Source organism: Garra rufa, chromosome 22 (genome assembly GCF_049309525.1).
Source record: "Garra rufa chromosome 22, GarRuf1.0, whole genome shotgun sequence".
Lineage (NCBI taxonomy): Eukaryota > Metazoa > Chordata > Actinopteri > Cypriniformes > Cyprinidae > Garra > Garra rufa.
The window spans coordinates 22036888-22056176 of NC_133382.1; the positions used below are offsets into that span (position 1 = coordinate 22036888).

General features: G+C 36.1%; 1 protein-coding gene across 1 annotated transcript in view; it reads right to left on the reverse strand.

Annotated features, from left to right (window-relative positions):
• mpp7a (MAGUK p55 scaffold protein 7a) overlaps window positions 1-19289 on the reverse strand; it is a 164846-nt gene that overhangs the window by 53901 nt on the left and 91656 nt on the right. The window contains exons 7-9 of the mRNA XM_073827878.1: window positions 2584-2665; window positions 2332-2417; window positions 1950-2024 (exon numbers count right to left, since the gene is read on the reverse strand). Coding sequence (XP_073683979.1) covers window positions 1950-2024; window positions 2332-2417; window positions 2584-2665 — 243 coding nt within the window. The remainder of the gene's footprint in view (window positions 1-1949; window positions 2025-2331; window positions 2418-2583; window positions 2666-19289) is intronic.

The following is a 19289-nucleotide window of genomic DNA, read 5'->3' on the forward strand; positions in this document are numbered from 1 at the left end:
AACGTTCCCCACAAACACACCAATACATCCTGAGGGAACGCTTCATCTCTGTCTCGCACTCCATCATTTTTTTTAACCTTCTTACACATGTGCAGCCAATTAGCAGCACTTCAACATATTCATTACATGTGCGGAAAACAGTAAACTACGGTCATTGGATAACACACACACACATGCGGGTTATGACTGAATTCAAAAGCGAAACATATTTAAACCCTTACAGCACAGTAAAAAGGAATATAACAGACCCACAAAGAAATGGTACAGTCCTAATTCACAACAAAACACTCAAAAGATTGAGGTCAGTACGTTTTTATTTTTAAAAAAATCTATTCACTTCTATTGAGCAAGGATACATTAAATATGGAGAGTTAAGGCATTTATAATGTTATTTGATGATATTCTTTTGAGCTTTTTTATTCAAAGAAAAAATAAATCACAAAAATATTAAGCCGCACCACTTTTTTCCAACACTGATAGTAATGTGAAATTGTAAATGACAACTGAACTCAGTGAGAACTGAGTTTGGCCACACTGCCATAAAGACAGGATTGGTGAAGTGTTGCAGTGATGTTCGTCTTAATGTAAGTTTCTCCCATCTGCATATATGATCATGGGCCTCAATTCAAGTGACCATCAGCTTTTTGGTTACCAGTATAACCAAGGCTCTTCTCCATCATTTGCTCCGTTTGGCCAGGAGGCCAACTGTAGAAAGAGTCCTAGTTGTTCCAAACTTCTTCCATTATGGATAATGGAGGCTACATTCTACTGTGAACCTTGAATACAGCAGAATTCGTTTTTTTGAACCCTTCCCCAGATCTGTGCCTTGACACAATCCTGTATCTAAGCTCTACAAACAGTTATTTTGACCTCAGGGCTTGGTTTTCGCTCTTAAATGCATTTTCAGCTGTTTAGCTGTTCAGCCTTTCCAAATCATACTTATTCAAATGAATTTGCCACAGGTTAACTCCACTCGAAGTGTACTAACATCTACAAGTGATATGAATGCTCCTGAGCTCAATTTTAAGTGTCCCAGAAAAGGGTATGAATACTTATGAAATGGAATCATTTAGGTTTTTTATTTCTAATAAATTTGCTAAATTGTTGCTTTGCAAACATGCTTTGTCATTGTGGGGTATGGAGTATAGATTGATGTGGGGAAAAAGGTTATTTAAAGCAGTTTAACATAAGGCTGTAACATAACAAAAAGGTAAAAAATGAAGGGGTATGAATACTTTCAGAAGGCACTGTATCTAACAAACATTTGAATTATAGTGTATCTAAACACTTTGTCGTAAAACATTTCCACCTAGGGAACAATTTTAGGCACATTCATGATGTTAATTTACATCATGAATGTGCTGTTTTGACTGAAATGTCCGTCATTTATTATTCAAGGATAAAGCATTCTCAGAATGCACTGCAAAACATAGCTAAAAATATAAGACGACTACAACCATAACTAATTAATTTTACCCAATATTGTGTATGCGATCTGTTTTGTCTTTAATTGCATCATATATTTTGATATGTTTTCCTGAATAAATCAAGAGTTAACAGTTCTGACAGTCTTTCCTGCAGGCTTCATGCTAAGAGCGTTATTTGTGTAATCCAAGTGATAGACTAATAAGAGTTGCTGTGTATGTGCGGCATTTCAAATCAGTCATTATTGAGGTTGCATGCAGACAGCAGGGTGTGAGACAGCTCACTTGGTTTAGGAACAGATCGACAGAGAAAGTTTGTAAGCTGGACGGGAGCTGAGAGGTTTAGTGCAAATCATTTGTGTTGAAGATGAATGGGAACGGGAAGCTTATCCATCAAACCAGCAGCCGTGGTACTCGTAAAGGGGAAAAACTCCCCCACTGTCTGAGCAGAACATCCCATATAGGCCAACTCTTTCTCCTAAACTGTTCATCATTTCTGAAGGCAATAGTGAGGATGAATTGTACCTTGGGCTCTTTGCTTTGTGCATCCTCTTTGATGCCTGGGACTACTTTGAACGTGATGGCACCTTGCGACTGGGACTATAAACAAAGACAAAGACAAAAAAAGACAACATTATCAAGCTTTTAAGCATATAAAAAGACTAAATTAAACCACCACTGCATTATTCATTTTATTTTATACTACGTTTTGATGAAAGACTAACTTTTACTAATTTCTGCTGAAACAGCCAGGGGGAAATATCAACCAACTTTACTATTAACTTCATACTACAATGTTTCATTAACAGTGCACACATTTCCCTTTGGATAAAAGCCCTTTTCACAGCATTCTGTTATATTACCAAGTTAAACATGCCGTTTCATGTTCACAGACACATGCACATACCAGGATGCGAATAATTTCCTCAGGTTTTTTGTCATCTACAGGGATACCGTTGACCTCTTTCAGCTCATCTCCAACATGTATCAGCCCTGAATGCAACAAAAAGTGGATAACGAGAAGTTAAGAGACCACATAGAGCAGTTCAGGAGTTTATTCAGTGTAATAAACCATCTCAGCTTTGTGTAAACAAACTAAACATCTGGGTGCTGTTAGAGTGCATTTGTATACAGACAGAAGAGGTGCATCAGTGCTTACCACTTCTGTCTGCTGCCCCGCCCCTCATGATGCGCGCCACTAAGATTGCTCCAGTTTGCTCATCCTTTTTTATGGTGGCACCCTGTAACACACACACAAGAAAAAGTCAATCACATTTATTCAATCACATTAGCTGCATGTTTATTCAAACATGCAATTTTACAGTGACCAGGTTTATATGCACAAATGTTAAAGAGGACATCAGATGCTCATTTTCCACAAGTTGATATGATTTCTTAGGATCTTGAAATATCTGCAACATACTTTGGTTAAAATTCCTCAATGGTTGTGTAAAACAACACCTTTTTACCTTGTCAAAAACAGCTCTGTTCACAGCGACCTGTTTTGGTGCATGTCTCGTCAAATGAAAATGAGCTACTGTTCAACCCGCCCTCTCTTCCATCTTTTGTGTATTCGGTGGCGCATTACCATCAAAAAACTAAATCCACTGCGTCCTCAATGACTCAATGATGTCGGGAGAAAATTTAGACCCTTATGTTCACTTTTACTTCCAACTACAAAACACCTGCATTGCTTACAAAACATTGCTTAGGCATGAAGAAAATGGCAGACAGCATACAATGGGCTGAGGGCAATATGGAAATATGCTAATATGAGACAGCGAGTCAGCGGTTGTGGGCGGGGCCTGAGCAGTATGATGCCATACTGCTCAGAAGAATCAAAACAGCTTTATAATTGAGACTGTTTACATTTTCTGGGGGATTAAAAAATGGATTATTATGGTGGGGTGGTTGTGTCTACACTCTGTGAAAACACATTTATATGCAAACACCATGTAAAAGTGAATTTTGTCCCCTTTGATTAAAGTTTTCACTTTTAAATAAAAAAACTTTAATTTTCTAAGACATTATTACCCATTAGAATATTAAGTGTCTCAAAGATGTTTTTGTTTGCAATATTTTAACAAATAGGTTAATGATTCAATGACTCTGAAGACACTTTTCATTACTGAATGCATTAGAGTTTTTAGAGTCAGTTGATTGATTCAATGACTCACTAATGAAGACTTTCAAGACTTCAAGACTTTTTTTTCATTCTTGAATGAATCAGTGGTTTTGAGCAAATTAACTGAATGAACGAATCAATGATTCACTAGCTGCGTTTCCATTACCCTTCAAATTGCGCAAATTGAAATTGCGAATTGAAAATGGACACATTAATTTCACAAAAAATCCCTTATAATTGCAAAAAAGCTTTTACGCTCACATTAGGTGGTTTTTCAGGCAATTTGGAAAAGGAATATTTCGCTTTTTTACATTCACCAATCACCTTGCTTACCTAAGTCACACGATCATTCTTCAATGTACTATAACTTCAAAAAAAAAAAACACCTCATATGTGGCCGCTTACACACATATTGACTACACAATGCTTAAATAAGGGGCCATTAAAAGCTTGGATAACCCCTTATTTACACTGCACAAGTCTACAGACCTGATAGCGGCCACTCTAGTCAATGCTTGTGTCTATAACAGGTGCAGTGTGGCTCATTTCAGTTTCAGAAGCATCCAAGAAGTGGCTCTCCATGCTGCTTCTGTACAGATAGATGTCTGTCTCCTACAATTAAAATGAATGTCTAGTGGAAACACTGTCATTTCGCAACAGCTTTGTACTGACTTTTATAAAACATTGCAAAAGTTTTGTGCAAATTTGTAATGGAAACGTACCTACTGATGAACACAGTCACTGCATCCCAATATGCATAAGATCCATCCTAAATAGCATTTGAGACTAGAATAAGTATGTCCCAAATAGCATTGAGTTATTAATAATCTTGATGAATAATATTTTATGCTATTGTGTTGCATTTCATTTGCATCAACATTGTGAACTTTTACAAAGATACAAACAGCACAATAGCAAAATAGATATGTTTGACCACTAACTATTACATCCATAATTTTGCCCCCCCCCAAAAAAAAAAAAAAAAAAAAACTTAAGCAGAGCTCTCCGCACGAAATAACCGATACGTAAAAACTATTTTTGCGATATATGAGTTTTTGCACAATTATTTTTTCTTCACAAAAAGACTACATACTTTTAGGGCGCAGTTTAAGTAGGCAAATTGGGACACAGCAAGTCACTTGTTTAATGTTTGAATGAATCTGTTAAATGGATAATTCACAGACGAAGAGCATTACTCGTTTCGTTCCTGAATAAATCAGTTTTTGAAAAACATCACTTGAAAAGTTATTTAAACGACTTACTGATGAAGAAAATCACTTTTTAAATTCTTGAATGAATTAGTGTTTTTGAACAAATGATTCAGTGTCTTACTTCATAACAGGCAATTGCCACAACCTTCTGGCATAAATGCATACTATCTAAAAAATTATTTAAATGACTCACTGACACTAATTAGTGTTATTGAATGAATCAGTTGAACGAATGATTCAGTGACTTACTTAATAATAGCCAATTGCCACCACCTACTGGCACAAATATGCATTTTCTGTGCGTTTGTGTGAAGAAAAGAAGTGCTCTGTGACTGTAGAGTATGGCTAGATACAAACATGGCTTAAATAGCATAAATGGACTGCTATGACTGCCAAAAAGGCACAAGCAGGAATGCAAAAGCACAAGCTATCCATGGCACTGGTCTGCCAACAATATGCCAGCTCTGTGTGTCATCCGGCCGCCATATATACTCATGCGCTACTGTAAGAGACACATGTGGCCAGACGCTCACAGCATGGGCTGTCACCACACACACAAACACCGCTACATTAGACAGCGAGACTAAGGCAGCAAGACTACTAGCAGGGAGCAGGGCTATTTGCACACAGACAACCATGTCAGACAGTTTTAGTCTGCTTTTTTTCTCATTCTCTGTTTTCTGAATCAGTGTCTCTAAGGCTGTTATTATTTTCTGAAGCATCCGTGACAGCAGACGAAGGTGTGTAGTGGTTCGTCTAGTGTGCATGTGTGTTTAAAACCTATTGGCTTTTTACCTCACCTCATTTCAGGTGTCTAAAAAACGACCTTGGCAAACTTGTTGCATTGGCACATCAATAGGATTTTTAAAACCCTAGAAAGACACCCATACTGACATTCCTTTTCTATCTGCCTTACCTCAGTAGGGCCAATAATTTGGTGTCAAAGCTGTTTTGCTGACTTGGTCACCTGTATTGATTTTGCATGTCATCATCATGACTCATACATAAGATCAAGGTCGTCCTCTGATGTGTTAAACACAGCCTTTAAGATAGCAAGAGCAGCCGTTTGTCGACGCTCCCTTCAGAAGTCTCTGAATTTCCTGTTGATCAAATAATTGGAACAATTTGGTGACCTGGGAGGACAAGGCAGCGATTGGCCCAGAGCTTCGGGAGGTGACAGAAACCAGTGATCAGCTTAGCCATTACAACTGAGATAAAACAGTGGTGTTTATGACACACATGAGAGAGATTGAGAGAGAAAGGGAGTAAAGAAAGAGAATTAAACCACAGATATACTCATTTTCTCAAATGTGATGAAATGAATGGTAGAACCAATCCAAAAGCTTTCCTTTTTAATCAAAACATGAGTAATTTTAATAAACTATCATTGAACTGAAGGTTGCCTGTTTAATTGAGTGTGAAAGGAGTTTTTTCCAGTGCGTTGGAAGAGATCATTATTCACTCAACACGGTTATTATTCATATCAATACATCATTACACACTCAACACTCTCTGGGTCACTGTGCAAGGCAAAGACTCTTAGATATACATGATGCTTTCATAAAAGATAAAGACAAAACAAAAACCAAGACGAAGATTTCTGTCACAACCAATTAGAAAGGATTTTTCTCATATTATTCTAATAAATCTAACCCATAATGACTAACATCATTGTGCTATGCTAAAACACAGATCAGAAGCCAGATAAACAGCTCCGACAAAACCTCTAACAAACTCACAATTTGAGGTTTGGCTTAGAAGGGCCTGCAGATGGAAGTTTTCGACAACAAAGCAAGGCAAAAAAAACCTTAAACTAAAAAATAAATAAATTAGGGCTGTCATGGTCCCTTAATTCAATTGAAATACAATTTGATTAAAAAAAAAAAAAAAAAAACTCGACTCCAATTTGCCCTTGTTGAGTAATTGGCAAAATACTGGAGGTGTCATTCAATTGATGAGAACTCAGACAATTTGATTATATTTAGAATATTGTTTGAAAGTCGAGACAATGGAATATCTCCCGGCGCTCCCAATCCAGGCCATCTGCATGCGAAATAGGCTAGAATATACTCTCAAAATATTATACATTTAATCTCGTAATTGCTACAAATGAATTCTCATAATTTTGATTTTATTCTCGAAACATTTCGACTTTATTCTCGAAACATTTCGACTTTATTCTCGAAACATTTCGATTTTGCTGTAATTTTGACTTTATTCTCATAACTTTTACTTTATTCTCAAAATATTTAGACTTTATTCTCATAATTTCAATTTTCTTCTCGTAATTTCAACTTTATTCTCGTAATTTTGATTTTGATTTTATTCCCTTACTTCTGACATTATTCTCAAAATATAATGACTTTAATCTCCTAATCTTAGATTTTTTGTTATTTTTTTAATGTGGCACTAAAACACTGTCATAATTCACAAACGCTACGATTCAATTAAATATATGTGCTGCAGGTTTAAAATATGCGTTTTCATTATTTACATGTGTTTGTTACGTACGTGCATCTCAGAGCGGCTCTGTTCACAGTAAATGAGTTTGGGTTCATTAGAACGCTTATCTGGGAATGCCATTTCATCAAATTTGTAATATAAATCATTTATAAACCTACGCAAACACAAGAGAATATATCAGTATCTCTCTTAATATGCTAACTATTCATTGCGATTTCAAAATAAAACCTCAAACTCTCATTCTTTGTTTAACTTTACACGTTTTGATGTCTATATTCAGCAATGACAGTGACTGCAGCATTTCTGTCATAAAGAAATGGCTGAATATCAAAGATTAAGTGAACATTCATATTAAAAGTAATTTTAATAGGCTATGGCACAAAAACAAAATGACAATTATCAGATACTCGATTAATTGTCTGAATAATCGACCGATTACTCGATTAACAAAATAATTGTTAGCTCTAAAATACATTAAAAAAAAATTATATGCATTAAATGTCCACAGAAATGTTTTGAAACGCGTAGCGTTATTCTATGTGTTGATGTAATTTTAACTGAAACAAGAAGACAGGGCCATATCAAGCAGCCCCGACCCTTTTTTAAATAGCCAATAGCGGTTCGTTTACATAACAGCTTGGGCCAAACCTGTTGAGCTTAGTAAAGTCACATTTGACAGCCACAATTTCTTCCATATTGCTATAAAATATAACATTCTGTGTAGAATTTAAATGCCTATACGTTTTGTGGTCTGTGCCAAGTCGCGCATACAGTATGCGCTCTCTGGGCTATTGTGTCTAGCATGGCTCAACGCAAAACCAAACTTCTTTCTGCCCTATGGAAAGCATATTTACACTGTCTGAATCATTCTCTATCCCTATAGTGCTCAACGTGCCATTCACCATATAGAAAATACTAATTTTACTAGGTTTTAGATAACCTTAAGGCTAACATATTCATACTAAAATCCCAAAAAATTCAATTTGGATTTCATGGGGACTTTAGAGCAAATGAATTATTTATTGTCATTTACTCATGCAAATGCCTGAAGTCCATTTGTTCTCTCTCTTAGTGTGAGAGCGTGAGCTGATATTATTCAGGTGCAGGTTTGACCTGAGATTGACATCTCTGCCTCAGACATAATTGACTTCCTCCAAATCACACATAACTGCTGAAAAAGCCATGCTACACTAGACTGACTAACCAAACTCATCACGCAGGCACAATTTACCCATCAAGAACTCCACCTCCGTTAGTCATCCTCGCAATCACTCTCACACGCTCCTCTCGAGTGCAACTTCATTCCTGCAGTAAGGTCACTTGTAACAGGCAGCTGGAGGAAATGAGCAGCTTCTTTGATTGAGCATTTTCAAGGTTTTCTTATTTCCTCTTGTTGCTGAGGTCTGCCCATTAAAACACGCTCTATAAATAGACTTTAATGAAAAATTTTCCTCTGAACGTCGAGAAGGAGAGAAAGCAGAAACTGAGATGGAAGAAAAATTAAGCAAGTTAGAATAAGAGGCCGCGGCTCTCTAAATTACTCATCAGTAACGTGACCCACTACTGCCAGTTGTGAAGGAGATCAGCTCCATATGCTGAGACTCTTAGCACATAAATGCTTTTGATTGTTATTATAAGGCCAGCCAAAAGTGGATGGCTTAATCTATGCAGAGCTCAGAGCGCCGGGACAAAAGTCAATCTTCAGAGATGGTTCATCTGTTGACAGATTGACAGACGCAAAAATCAAACACATCACTGTGTGATGACAACAACTGTTCAAGTATACGTTTACTTTCATGACAGAGACGTGAAGATGAAGACGATGGATTACCTTTTTTGTACAAGGTCATTTGATGTTAAACAGATGTTGTGGGTGCCAATGGGTCAAGGGGTGTGCCTGGTTAGCATGGCCCAATTAGTCCCTGCTGGTTGATTTCTACAACATTCAGCTACCAAAATACACCATTTATTTCTTTACAACATTTAACTGTACAGTATTTGAATTAGTTATGTATATACACTGCAGTTCATAAGTTTGGGATCAGTAAGACGTGTAATGTTTTTAAAGAAGTCTCTTATGCTGCATTTCTTTGATTAAAAATACTGAAAAAAAACAGTAATATGCGAAATGTTATTACAATATAAAATAAAGGTTTATATTTCAATATACTTTAAAATAAAATTTATTCCTGTGATGAGAGGCTGAATTTTCCTTCAATTCCTTCATTTTTCCTTCCTTCATCCTTAAGAAATCATTCTAATATGCTAAATTATTATTCGAATTATCAATGTTAGAAACAGTTGTGCTGCCAAATATTTTTTGGAACCTGTGGTACTTTTTTCAGAATTCTTTGATGAATGAAAAGTTAAAAAGAACAGCATTTATTCAAAATACAAAGTTTTTGCTATCACTTTTTCTTCAATCCTTGATAAGTAAAGTATTAATTTCAAAAAAAAAAAAAGAAAAAAAAAGAAAGAATAAAAATGTACTGACCCTAAACTTTTGAACAGTAGTATATATACCCTAGTAAAAAAGTCATATTTAAAATGCATTTATTTTATACCAAGTACAGTTCAATTCAATTAACATTTACTGACATATCGTTTGAGACTTACTAATATAAAAATTGTACTGTTTAAAGTGCTACTTGTGCACAATGCACATTTCTTAATATTAAGCCAAAAATTTATTTTAATGTCACTATTGATGAGGATTGTATGATTTTTTTTAAACAATATCAGACATTAAATGCTAAATATAAGTAAGTAAGTATATTTTTTAGTCTTTAGTCGAATTTCAGCACTACTTCTGCACAATTAACATGCATTAAGTACAAAATTAGTTGTTCCAATTTAGCAGACCTAAAATATACCAGTTAAGTATACTAAAAGTACGATTGCAGGGTATACTTAAGTACATAATATGTAAACGTATGTGTAATATACTTAGCATGAAATAAATGTAATTTAAATACATTTTAGTATTTATTTTTCACTAGGGTTGTTAGAAAATATTTCTATTTTAAATAAATGCTTTTTAAATAAATGCGGTTCTTTTTTAGAGAATCGTGAAAAAAAGTATCACATTAAGCAGTAAAACTGTTTCTGGCACTGATAATAAATCAGCATATTAGAAAGATTTCTGAAGGATCATGTGACACTGAATACTGGAGTAATGATGCTGAAAATTCAGCTTTGATCACAGGAATAAATTAGATTTTAATGTATATTAAAATAGATAAACGTTATTTTACATCATAATATTTCACAATATAACTTTTTCTATATCTTGAAACAAATAAACACAGCCTTGATGATCACAAGAAACTTCTTTAAAAAAACATCAATCTTACTGATCCCAAACTTTTCAAAATGGTTACAAAATTTGGGGTTGGCAAGATTTTTAAGATTATTATTAAGCTCATTGATCAAAAATACAATAAAAAAATGTGATAACTAATGAAATTTTGCTAATTAAAATTGCGAAATATTATTTCAATTAAAAATTTGTTTTATATGTGACCCTGGACCACAAAACCAGTCATAAGGTTAAATTTTACAAAACTGAGATATATACATCATATGAAAGCTCAATAAATAAGCTTTCTATTGATGTATGGTTTGTTAGGATAGGACAATATTTGGCCGAGATACATCTATTTGAAAATCTGGAATCCACAAAAAAATCAAAATGCTGAGAAAATCACCTTTAAATTTCTTCAAATTAAGTTCTTAACAATGCATATTACTAATCAAAAATTACATTTTGATATATTTATAGTAGGAATTTTACAAAAAATCTTCATGGAACATGATCTTTACTTAATTTCCTAATGATTTTTGGCATAAAAGAAAAATCTATAATTTTGACCCATTCTATGTATTTTTGGCTATTGCTACAAATAAACCCCAGCGACTTAAGACTGATTTTGTGGTCCAGGGTCACATATTATAATAGAATTTAAAATGTTATTTTATTTTGTGTTGCCAAAGCTGAATTTTCAGCAGTCGTTACTGCAGTCAAAATGTTTTATAACATTTCCTGTCACTTTTGATCAATTTAGTGCATGCTTATAATTCTTATGGTTTGTGTATGCGAGTAAGAAAGTTTATTAATTGCAGGTCTTCAACTTATGTCGGGACCACCTGTGCCAGCCAAGCAATGGCCATTTAGATGAACGGGAATGCTAACAGATAGATTTCTCCAAGTATTATAAATCTCCTTGGTGCATACCAACATATTAAGCTCTTTTTGAACAAACTCTGACATCATAACATAACTTTTGCAAACGTCACTACAATACGAGTCTGAGGTTCAGATCACTTCAGCAGAACCTAAGCTCTTGCCATCAAGGCAGACCTGAAAAAACAAATAGAAAGACCCAGGCCGAGACAGAGTGAGTGTTTGACACAAAGTCATTTAAACTGGCGTGAAAACACAAACATCGATACACACTCTCTTCAACTCGCCGCACAAATGAACATAAATTACAGAGAACCACATGGCTGTGTTTGCTAGATTTGGCGCGGAGCAAGCCGGGGAGGAAAAGACAGCAAAAAGAACAACAGCGAGGTCATTAAAACACAATTAGCCACAATTATCACTGCTGATTTAAGCCATCTGCGAGTATACCAGTAGGCAGAAGATACGAAGTTATTAAACTTTTAATTATAAACGCACACATACAAACACACAGTGAGGCTCAAAAACAAACACTGAGTCTCCCTCTATATATACTGACTGTTATACTGACCCTTCAACGACCTTCTCAGTAAACACTCAATGTTGCTCTAACCCCGCTGCATTACAGTTCCATCATTAACAGGTATTATGTTGAAAAAGGAAAATTGGGTCTCATTAAGGTAATAATGGCTGAGGAATGCCAGGATATGTGCTGAAAACAGGACAGGCCTGACTTGAATGGAAATAAATAAGAATGACAGGAAGGTAAATGGGGGTGGGAGGAGGCAAAGAGGGAATGAGCAGGAGAGGGAAGTTGAGGCCTGGGATAAAACACTGGATACCATCTTTCATGTCTCTTGAAGGCTAGAAACGGTCATTTTATATCCAAAGGGAAAACACACTCCAAAGCAGGCTTCCAACATTAAGTGATTTTTCCATCTGAGCTGAAACCAAAGCAACTGAAAAAGGCGGCTAATGAGAGCCAATTTTATATTTAACATTATTTTATATTGGTTGAGGCTACTGAGTATAACACAACAAAACAAGAAAAAGAGGTATCAAAGGCTGAAATGTACACTTGTGGTGCTTTTTTAAAGAAGTTCTTTTATGCTCATCAAGGCTGCAGAAAAAATACAGAAAAAACAGTAAAATTGCTAAGTGTTATTACAATGTAAAATAATTGGTTTTTGTTTTAATATACTTTAAAATACAAATTTATTCCTGTGATGCAAAGCTGAATTTTCATCAGCTGTTACTCCAGCCCACTCAAGTGTTACTCAAGTGTCACATGATCCTTCAGAAATCATTCTAATATGCTGATTTAATATTAGAATTATCAATGTTGGAAACAGTTGTGCTGCCAAGTATTTTTTTGGAACCTTTGATTCTTTTTTCAGGATTCTTTGATGAGTAACAACTTAAAAAGAACACCATTTATTCAAAATATAAATCTTTTCTAACAATGCAAATCTATGCTAGCACTTTTTATAAATTTAACACATCCTTGGTGAATAAAAGTTTATTTCTTTCAAAAAATGAAAGAATAAAAATGTACTAACCCCAAACTTTTGAACAGTAGTGGATATTGCTAGAAACCCTTTCTATTTTAAATAAATGCTGTTCTTTTTAACCTTTTATTGATCAAAGAATCCTGGAAAAAAAGTATTAAAGTTTCCAAAAAATACTAAGCAGCAAAAATGCTTTTAACATTGATAATAAATCAGCAGTATTGATGCTGAAAATTTAGCTTTGTATCAGAGAAATAAATTACATTTTTAAATATATTCACATAGAAAACAGTTACTTTAAATTGAAATAATATTTCACAATATTACAGTTTTTTCTGTATTTTTGGTCAAATAAATGCAGCCTTGATGAGCATAAGGAATATCTTTAAAAACCGTTAAAAATCTTACTGATCCCAAACTTCTGAGCGGCAGTGTATGTGTGTGTCTTTCACACACCGGATCATTCATAGGCTGTCTTTTAAGTTGCCTGGGTTCACTGTAATTACCCCACCAAGGAAACATCGCTTTCAGAAGTCTGATCTTGTTCCTTCACCTACATGAGGAAATGCCTTTGCAAGACAAGCAGACCCCACTACACAAAGAACACAGTGTGTTAACATGTGCGCTTGAGCACCTCCTGTGCACTATGTAACAGGATATAGACACCGAAACATGGATACTTGGGAAAATCAGAGCACACTATACAGAGGAAGGAATGAAAGATTAGAAAAACAGCAAAAGGTGAAGAGAGAGGCCTGAACCCAACACTTATATAATGACCAGTGATAAATCTGCATTTAAAAGAATTAATAATTTGTTATTTGTTACTTGTGTTTTGATAAATAAAATGTTTTGTTGGCAAGGCTGTATATTATAGAAGGGATGTATGAAGGAACCTTGCATGAATAGCTAAACATTGCCTGGCCGATACAGGTCAACATTACCCTCTGACGGTCATGTCAATGTCTATCCTCAATGTCTCACTGGAGAGAACATTCTCTTCCACTTGGAGCTATAAGGGCCATGATATATTTCTCCTGAGCACATAGATGTATCTCAAAGCGCTAACATGTGTGCTCCTGTCCTTTTACCCTAATCTATTTTGTGCCTCCATTATTTCTAGAAAGTGACATTACCTTAGAGCTTTTCATTGCTAACCTAAACAGATGACCTTATAACCGTATGCATGCTTCAAAAGAATAAAAAGAACAGATGACAAACTTAAAGGATTAGTTAACTCCAAAATTTAAATTTCCTGATAATTTACTCACCCCTATGTCACCCAAAGTGTTCATGTCTTTAGTCAAAAAGAAACTGAGGAAAACATTCCAGGAATTTTCTCCATATAGTGGACTTAAATGGGGATCAGCGGGTTGAAGGTCCAAATTGCAGTTTCAATGCAGCTTCAAAGGGCTCTACATGATCCCAACCGAGAAATAAAGGTCTAATTTGAAGTTGGAGGAGAAAATAACATGGAGTTTTTCACCCAATCCCTACCTTTTTGAACCACATGTGACCTTTCCAACGTGATTACGTAATGCGCGTGGTTGTAGACGTGCATCACTAAGCTAGTGCAAGACCAGCATTTGTGGTTAAAAAGTATAGAATATATTCGTTTCACTAGACAAGTCCCTTATTCCTTGGCTGGGATCGTTTAAGCCCTTTGAAGCTGCATTGAAACTGCAATTTGGACCTTCAACTCGCTGATCCCCATAAAAGTCCACTATATGGAAAAAAAAATCCTGGAATGTTTTTCTCAAAAGCCTTAATTTCTTTTTGACTGAAGGAAGAAAGACATGAACATCTTGGATGACATGGGGGTGAGTAAATTATCAGGAAATTTTAATTCTGGAGTGAACAAGTCTTTCAAGCAGCAAAAGCTAGCTTCAAATTAAGGTAGAAATAGATACCATAGAGTTCTTAGGGCTGTCAAGCAATTAAACTTAACCAAATTAACATGTTAAATTGACAGTCCTAGTAGTCCTATAGTCATTTGACTTCCTGTATAAATCCAGGGCAGTCTACAATTATACCTTTTTATTTCGGTATGTAATTTACAGTGCCTTGCAGAAGTATTCATACCCCTTCATTTTCTTCACGTTTTGTTATGTTGTTGCCTTATGTTAAACTGCATTAAATTACTTTTCCCCCCACATCAATCTACACTCCATACATCATAATGCCAAAGTAAAAACAGAATTGTCAACAGAAACTTCATAAATGTATTAAAAAAAAAAAATACTGAAATAAGTACATTGCATAAGTATTCATACCCTTAACTCAGTACTTAGCTGAAGTACCTTTACAGCCTCTCTGTCTTTACAGTCTTTACAGTATGATGCAACAAGCTGTGTACATTAACATTTAGCAAATATCTGCCATTCTTTTCTTCACCTCTTCGCCTCTCAAACTGTCAGGTTAGATGGGGTCAGATGCACATTTTCAGGTTTCTTCAGAATTGTTTTATTGGGTTCAAGCCCAAGTGCTGGCTGAGCCACTCAAGGACATTCACAGAGTTGTCTATAAGCCACTCTTTCTGTGTTCTTAGGGTCATTGTCCTGTTGGAAGTTGAACCTTCTGCCCAGTCTGAGGTTTTGAATGCTCTGAGTCTGGACTGGGTTTTCATCAAGGCTATCTCAATATTTTGGTGCACTGAGCTTTCCTTCTACTCTGATGAGTTTTTCAGTCTTTGCCACCGAAAAACAGCCCCACAGCATGAGGCTACTACCAGCACACTTCACTTTTGTGATGGCACTCTGCAGGTGATGAGCAGTGTCTGGTTTCCTTCAAACATGATGCTTGGAATTGAGGTTCATCAGACCAGAGAATCATGTTTCTCACAGTCTAAGGGTCCTTTAGGTGCTTTTTTGCTAATTCCAAGTGTGTTTTCATGTGTCTTCACTGAGGAGAGGATTGAGTTTAGACACATCACCATAAAGACCTGATTGGTGGAGTGTTGCGGTGGTGTTTGTCCTTCTGTACGTTTTTCCCATCTGCATATATGATCATGGAGCTCAACTAGAGTGACCATCAGGTTCTTGGTCACCACTCTAACCAAAGCCCTTCTCCGTAAATTGCTCAGTTTGGCCAGGAGGCCAGCTTTAGGAAAAGTCCTGGTTGCTCAAACACCTTCCATTAAGGGCAATGGAGACTACATCCTTCTGTGAACCTTCAATACAGCAGAATTATTTCTGAACTCTTTCCCAGATCTGTGGCTTGATGCAATCCTGTCTCTGAGCTCTACAGAAAGTTTTTTGACACCATGGCTTGGCTTTTGCTCTGATATGCAATTTCAGCTGTTAGACATTTTAATTAAGACATGCGTACCTTTCCAAATCATTCCCATTCAATAGAATTTGCCACAGGTTAACTTTTCTCGTACTGTAGTAACATCTACAAGCAATATTAATGCTCCTCAGCTAAATTTTAACTGTCCAAGATAAGGGTATAAATACTCATGCAATGGTATCATTTAAGTTTTAATTAGGGGTGGGCATAGATTATTTTTTTTAATCTAGATTAATCTAGATTAAATCTTGGAATTAATCTAGATTAATCTAGATTAAAATGGCTAATTTGAATTCTGCTGAAGGCATTCAGAATATGTGTGCTACCCAAATAATGACTAAAAGTAAGTCTTCGAGAACGGGTCAGGTGGCGCATTAGATCAGGCGCTCATCTCCTGTTTCCAAAATGCATCACAAACTGCTTGACAATTGCATTTACAACATAATTACCTATACAAACTTGTGTAACCAAGTACTTCTGCGCAAAAGGCTGCACGACGTGCGCGTTGCCGTTAAATACACAGACGCGCACGGGAATGGATTTCTGCGTGCATAGTCTTCCATTAAACTGCGTTGCTTTTAGAAGCGTCAATTCAGTTGTTGCATATAGTTTAATGTCTTTAATTCGGGATTATCAAAGTAAATTATAACTCAAACTTGAGATTTTACTGGGGCACAGCAGATTTTCACTGGGGCACGTGCCCCAATAAAAAGGGTCTAGCAACGCACCTGCCCTGAAGCGGCTTCATAGCTGCATCCATGTTTGCACGTCTCATTTGATGTGGTAATTTCACAGAAGTTGAAGACTCGTTCTCGCCTCCTACAGTGCAATTCGACTAGGTACACGTCATCCGCGCTAAAATATCAAGGTGAAAGTCATCATATCTTGCGTAGTTTAGACCCAGCTCCCAACCCAACTTTGAGAATAGATTAACGACGATATTTTTTTTATCGCCCGATAAGAGTCTCACGTTAACGCAGCACGTTAACGCCGATAACGGCCCACCACTAGTTTTAATATTTAATACATTTGAAAATATGTTCAAAGCTGTTGTTTTTTTGCAACATAACAAAATGTAAAAAAATGAAGTAGTATGAATACTTTCGCAAGGCACTGTACAATCAAGGTCTCATACCACATACTGTATATAAACCCTATTCATATCAAGAATCAAAAACGATTGTTTGCAAATACCCAGCATCAAAACAGATGTCAAAATATACAAAAAAATGTTTCTAATGAAGACTCTCTGAAGAGGAAACATTAATGAAGCCTTATGTCATCAACCAATGAGAGGTCACGAAGGAAATGAGAACAGTGTGAACTTTTATAGTACAGAATGTCTGCTGGCTATGCTTGCGTTCCAAGGCTCAACATGACAAATCTAAGCTCAGACATTCAAAAACATTTTTTTTTCTTCCCCCAAAGTAGTAAGTCTTGTTTTGGCTTCACGGTCTCTGAGACTTGGTCCTCTACCATTGTATGGATTTCATTGCCATGAACAGTCAACAGCAATAAGCCAAAAGAAACAAGTGTTCTAGGACGTTCCGCATGCTTCATTGACATTGTCCTGGGGTACTGAAACTGTTTGAGGAGAATCACACAAACTCAAGTCATATGCTTTCCCAAATCTGAACTCCAGAACACGCTCAACTGACCAGCCATCTGCTGGAACTCAAGATCCCAAACTTGTAATATTCAATCCAACAGCAAAGAGAGTTGAGTGTAAATTTGTGTCTCTTTTCACTTAAACTGTGATTAAAAAATATATTCAAATAGAACAGAAGCCAGAGGAGGTCCTTAGTTTGAAAAAGGTGAAGAAGTAGATTGCTACAGCCCTCAGGATGAGCGACATGGAGATTAAAGAAGGCTAGTATATTGTATAGTTAGGGATGAAAGATTTTGTTGGGCAGGCGCCATCTTAAAAGTGCAATAAGCACCTAGATGAGAACAAGCTTGCCAAAACAAGCCATGCAATGAAAAGAGTCCACACACAATCTATAGCCAAATCATCTTATTAGAAATGTCTGTTCTGTCTACGACTCTCCTATTACTCAGTCTGAAAATCTGGATAGAACACACACACTTTTATCAATCCAACAAACACACACCCATGCACACAGTCTTTCGCCTTCCTATAGACCTTTCAGTAACCTTATCCAAAACGACACATTCTTTCAATAAAATCCACCACTGAGCTCACTTCTGCTGCTGCTGCCGTCACCCCATGTGTATGCTGATCCAAGCCCAATTATTTCAGCATCCTGCCATTGCTGTTAATAAATCAGCAGGTTAAAGTTACCAAAAAGAGGGGAGAGCATTTGAGGATTTGGGTCCCATCCCCAAAGTCCAAGAGCTTGAACCCCCCTCCACTTTCTCCTCATTACTCCCCTCACTGAAACACGCATGAAGTCATGGTCTGAAAAATGATAGCAATTAATCAGAGCTACTGAATCCTACTCATTCGACTAATCACAATTATACAAACCGATGAATCATCCCCAGAGGCAGAGGCCTGCTAACTACCACACACCAGAGAAAGAAAGAGAAACTAAAGTTCAACTTTTGTAGTAATGACTGCACAGGCTGTCTGCACCTGATATATAACATTTCAGGTTCAGATCAGAAACAATTCCAAAGAAAAAATTGACATTCAACTTCTTGTCTGAAAAACTGAGGTTTTTGAGGGGCAGCCAGCCATCTAAAACTGCTGCGGACGTGGGCCACAGGTCACACAATATCTAACCAAAGCCCAATGTTTATTGAGAGGAAAGGAGAGATTTATTTTGCATTTCGTTTCACTTAGAAGAAAGTAACATGCACAATTTCACTGTAAATTCGAATGCTGATCGACTACAGATGTAAAATCTGAATTCTGAACGTATCTAAAATGGAATGCATTTGAAATCCATTACTAGGTGACCACTTATACACTTAGGGCCCTATGAAATCCTTATTATTTTTCCCAAATTCCAATTTTTCCGTTTAATTTTTCTGGATTCCCTTTTTTTCCCTTTTTCAATTTTCTACACTGTTTAATGGATAAATTAAAAAAATCTGAATCAAAAAGCATATCTAATTGATTGA